The sequence below is a fragment of the Tympanuchus pallidicinctus genome, unplaced genomic scaffold (assembly GCF_026119805.1).
Source record: "Tympanuchus pallidicinctus isolate F22 unplaced genomic scaffold, pur_lepc_1.0 scaffold70, whole genome shotgun sequence".
NCBI lineage: Eukaryota > Metazoa > Chordata > Aves > Galliformes > Phasianidae > Tympanuchus > Tympanuchus pallidicinctus.
The window spans coordinates 165,001-168,534 of NW_026294792.1; the positions used below are offsets into that span (position 1 = coordinate 165,001).

The 3,534-nt window shown below is 55.9% G+C and overlaps 1 protein-coding gene across 1 annotated transcript; it reads right to left on the reverse strand.

Annotated features, from left to right (window-relative positions):
• Window positions 1-2,344: 2,344 nt before the first annotated feature.
• LOC128072896 (uncharacterized protein C2orf78-like) lies at window positions 2,345-3,158 on the reverse strand. The gene has a single exon (XM_052667123.1). It carries the CDS (start codon window positions 3,156-3,158, stop codon window positions 2,517-2,519), a length of 642 nt encoding a protein of 213 aa, XP_052523083.1. The 3' UTR covers window positions 2,345-2,516.
• Between the last annotated feature and the right edge of the window lie 376 nt (window positions 3,159-3,534).

The window sequence follows — 3,534 nt, forward strand, 5'->3', positions numbered from 1 at the left end:
AATATGGCTTTTTCTGGTACAAATGCATGTTTTTTCCCTACAATCTGGATTTTTGCTCTTCAATCTGGCTTTTTCTGCTAGAAATCCCTCTTTTTCCCCTTAAATCTGGGGTTTTTCCTTTGAAATATGGCTTTTTCTCCTAGAAATCCCTGCTTTTCCCATTAATTATGGCTTTTTCTCCTAGAAATCCCTGTTTTGCCCCTCAATCTGGGGTTTTCTCCCTGATATCCCTGTTTTGCCCCTTAAATCTGGGGTTTTTCACCTTAAATATGGCTTTTTCTCCTAGAAATCCTTGTTTTTCCCCTTCAATCTGGGGTTTTCTACCATCAATCCCTGTTTTTCCATTAAATCTGGGCTATTTCCCATTAAAGACTTCTTTTCCTCCCAGAAATCTCTGTTTTGTCCCTTACATCAGGGCTTTACCTCTGAAATATGCCTTTTTGTCTCAGGAATCCCTGTTTTTCCCATTACATTTGGGGTTTTTCCCATTAATTATGGCATTTTCCGCTAGAAGTCCCTGTTTTTGCCCTTCAATCTGGGGTTTTCTTCCAGATGTTCCTGTTTTATCCCTTAAATCCAGGCTTTTCTACCATCAATCCCTGTTTTAGCCCTTAAATCGGGGTTTTTCCCATTAAATATGGCTTTTTCTCCTGGAAATCCCTGTTTCTTCGCTTGGAATCTTGTGTTTTATCACAGAAATCCTTGTTTTGCCATTTAATCTGGGGTTTTACCTCTTAAAAATGGGGTTTTTCACTTTAAATATGGGGTTTTTCCCCTTAAATTTGGCTTTTTCTGCCAGAAATCCCTGTTTTTCCCGTTAAATCTACGGTTTTTCCCCTTAAATATGGCTTTTGCTACAAGAAATCCCCTTTTCTCCTATCTAATCTGGGGTTTTTCTCCTTAAATATGGCTTTTTCCTGCAGAAACCCCTGTTATTCACTTTCAATCTGGGGTTTCTGCTCTGAAATATGGCTTTTTCTCCTAGAAATCCCTGCTTTTTCCCTTGAATATGTCTTTTTCCTGCTAGAAATCTCAGTCTTTCCCCTTAAACCTGGGGTTTTTCCCCTTCAATATGGATTTTTCTGCTACAAATCCCTGTTTTTCCCCTTGAATCTGGGGTTTTTCCCCTCAATTACGGCTTTTTCACCTGCTAATCCCTGTCCCGGCGCCGCTCTCCGTCCGTCCCTCCCGGCTCCGGAACCGCTGTGCTCGCACCGCTCCCGCCGTGCCGCCGCTCCGTCTCGGTGCTGCCCGGAGCTCCGGCGCGCAGCGGCTGTGGGACCGGCACCGGCCGAGGGGAGAGCCGGCTGCCAACGGCCGTTTCGCGCGCTATGCGTCAGCCAATGGGAGCCGGCGGCACTGCTACAGACCAATCAGAGGAACGAATGGGCTGGAACTGCCCCTGACCAATGAGAGTCCAGAGGCGGGACGGAGCTGCCGCTGACCAATGAAAGGCACGAACGGGCCAGAAGTGGCCCTGAGCGATGAGAGTCCGGAGGCAGGGCTGAGCTGTGGCTGGGAAGGGGCTCGGAGTTCCCTATTGCTAAGGGGGATGGGATGTGGGATCGGGATTGGGGAGGAGGGATTGGGATTGACGGGGGTGAGATGGGCTTGGGGTGAGGGATTGGGAATGAGGTTTGGATGTGGGGCTGGGGCGTTGGATGTGGGGCTGGGCGTTGGATGTGGGGCTGGGATGTGGGGTGCAGGGATATGGATATGGGATGGATGCGGGATGGGATATCGGGAAATGGGATCGATATGGGATGGGCTCTGGTACGGCACGGACTTGGAACGGATGTGGCATCGTAGAGCCACAGAATCACGGAACTGCTCAGGTTGGCAGATCAGCGCTCCCTCTGAACTCGGTGCCATCTGTGAACGTGCCGAGGGTGCCCTCAGTGCCCTGCTCAAGAAGCGCCATGGCATGGGAGGGATCTTTACGCCTATCTGCACAGCGGGCCCTGCTGCCCCTGCTTCACCCCTCCGCAGGAGCTGCCCCTGCTGGAGTCTCTTCTGGCCGTCGTGAGCCAGGGCGATTCCCCTCCATCCGCCCCGCCTGCTGCCCATCCCCACGGCAATTCACGGCACTGTGCAGCGCGGCAGAGCTCCGTGAAACGCCCTCTGCATCCTGCTGCACAAAGCGCTGCAGGGAGAGAGGAGGGCTGGGGCTGCTGGTGGCAGCTGAGGAATGCCGTGGGCCATCCGTGGTGCCCCATGCTGCCCTGGAGGCGGGCGTGGGGAGCTGGGGGGCTGAGACACAGCACAAATGACTGCAGGCAGAGGGACGTAGCAAATGGAATGCAAAGCTTTTAATAACCTATCCTAGAGTACAGCGACAACAGTAATCCTAAAATTGCAGTCCCACCACAGCTGAGCAGCCAGACAACGTCCCATCCCACTGCTGTGCTGACTCTGGAGGACGGCTCGGTTGTGGAGGGGAGAGATGGGGCCGCTGGCGGAGCCCCTGGAACGCTGCCGCTGCTGCCTGGTGCTGCGGGCCGGCGAGGAGCGCAGGGTTACGGGTAGCCGTACTGGTCGGCGATGGCCATGTCTATCTCCCGCTGCACCAGGAACTGCACGGGGCCGATCTTCATCTGCTGGGCCGCCCGCTGCCGCTCTTCCTGGGCCAGCTTCTTCATGCGCTCCCTCTCGGGCCGCTGCTCGGCTGTGATGGGCAGCGACTCCTCCATCACTACGGGTATCACACCGCCACCCGCCTGCGGCCCCACGCAGGGCACAGAGTCCACGGGGCGCCGGGGCCGAGGCTGCTGCTGGGGCAGCGCTGGTGGTGGTGGTGGTGGCGGTGGGTCCCTCCGCAGCTCCGAGCTCCTCTGCGGGGACGGGCGCGGGCAGCTCGGCGGCGCCTCCTTGGCAGCGCCCTCCTCCTGCACCGTGCTGCCTGGAGCTGTCGGTTCTGCCTTGACCGCGTGGCTGCCTTGGGGCTGGAGGGCAGCAGGGCCAGCGGTGGCTGAGGGCTGGGGCTGCACAGAGGGTGGCTGGCGCACCGGGCCCACCGCAGTCACCCTCTGCCCCAGCGGGTGCACGGCCTGGATGCAGTCCTGCAGGTGTTTGCGCAGCTCGCTGGCAGTGCCCGCTTGGCTGCCGCTGGCACCTGTGGGGGAAAAGGGGACCTGGGGGCACCTGCTGACAGAAGCCATGGCAGTCAGACCCCAGCTGCAGCCAGTGATGGGCAGGCAGTTCTTGCAGCCAGCTGATTTCCAAGCATTGCCTTCCTCAAGAGACGACATTGCATGGCAGAAGAAAGCTGGGAAAATGCTTCTTCCTCATGGTTTTTCCCTTGTTGATGCTTTCTGTAGGTTCCTCTCCAAAAGGAGAACTCAGGAATCCAGGCAGCTGAAGATCGCAGTGCTGCAGGCGATGTTAAGTAAGCATCCATGTGGAGTGCAGGAAGGGGCAGTGAGAAGTGAACCATCAGTTGTGTTTGGGCTGTCAAAGCAGCATCTTTCTGTTTGCTGGGGGGACATGGGCTGACTGGACAATACTTGTGCTGCCTGCTGGTGTCTGTGAAATCAA

Coding starts and splice junctions, on each gene's coding strand:
- LOC128072896 (XM_052667123.1), bottom strand. CDS start 3,158: ATGGCTTCTGTCAGCAGGTGCCCCCAGGTCCCCTTTTCCCCCACAGGT.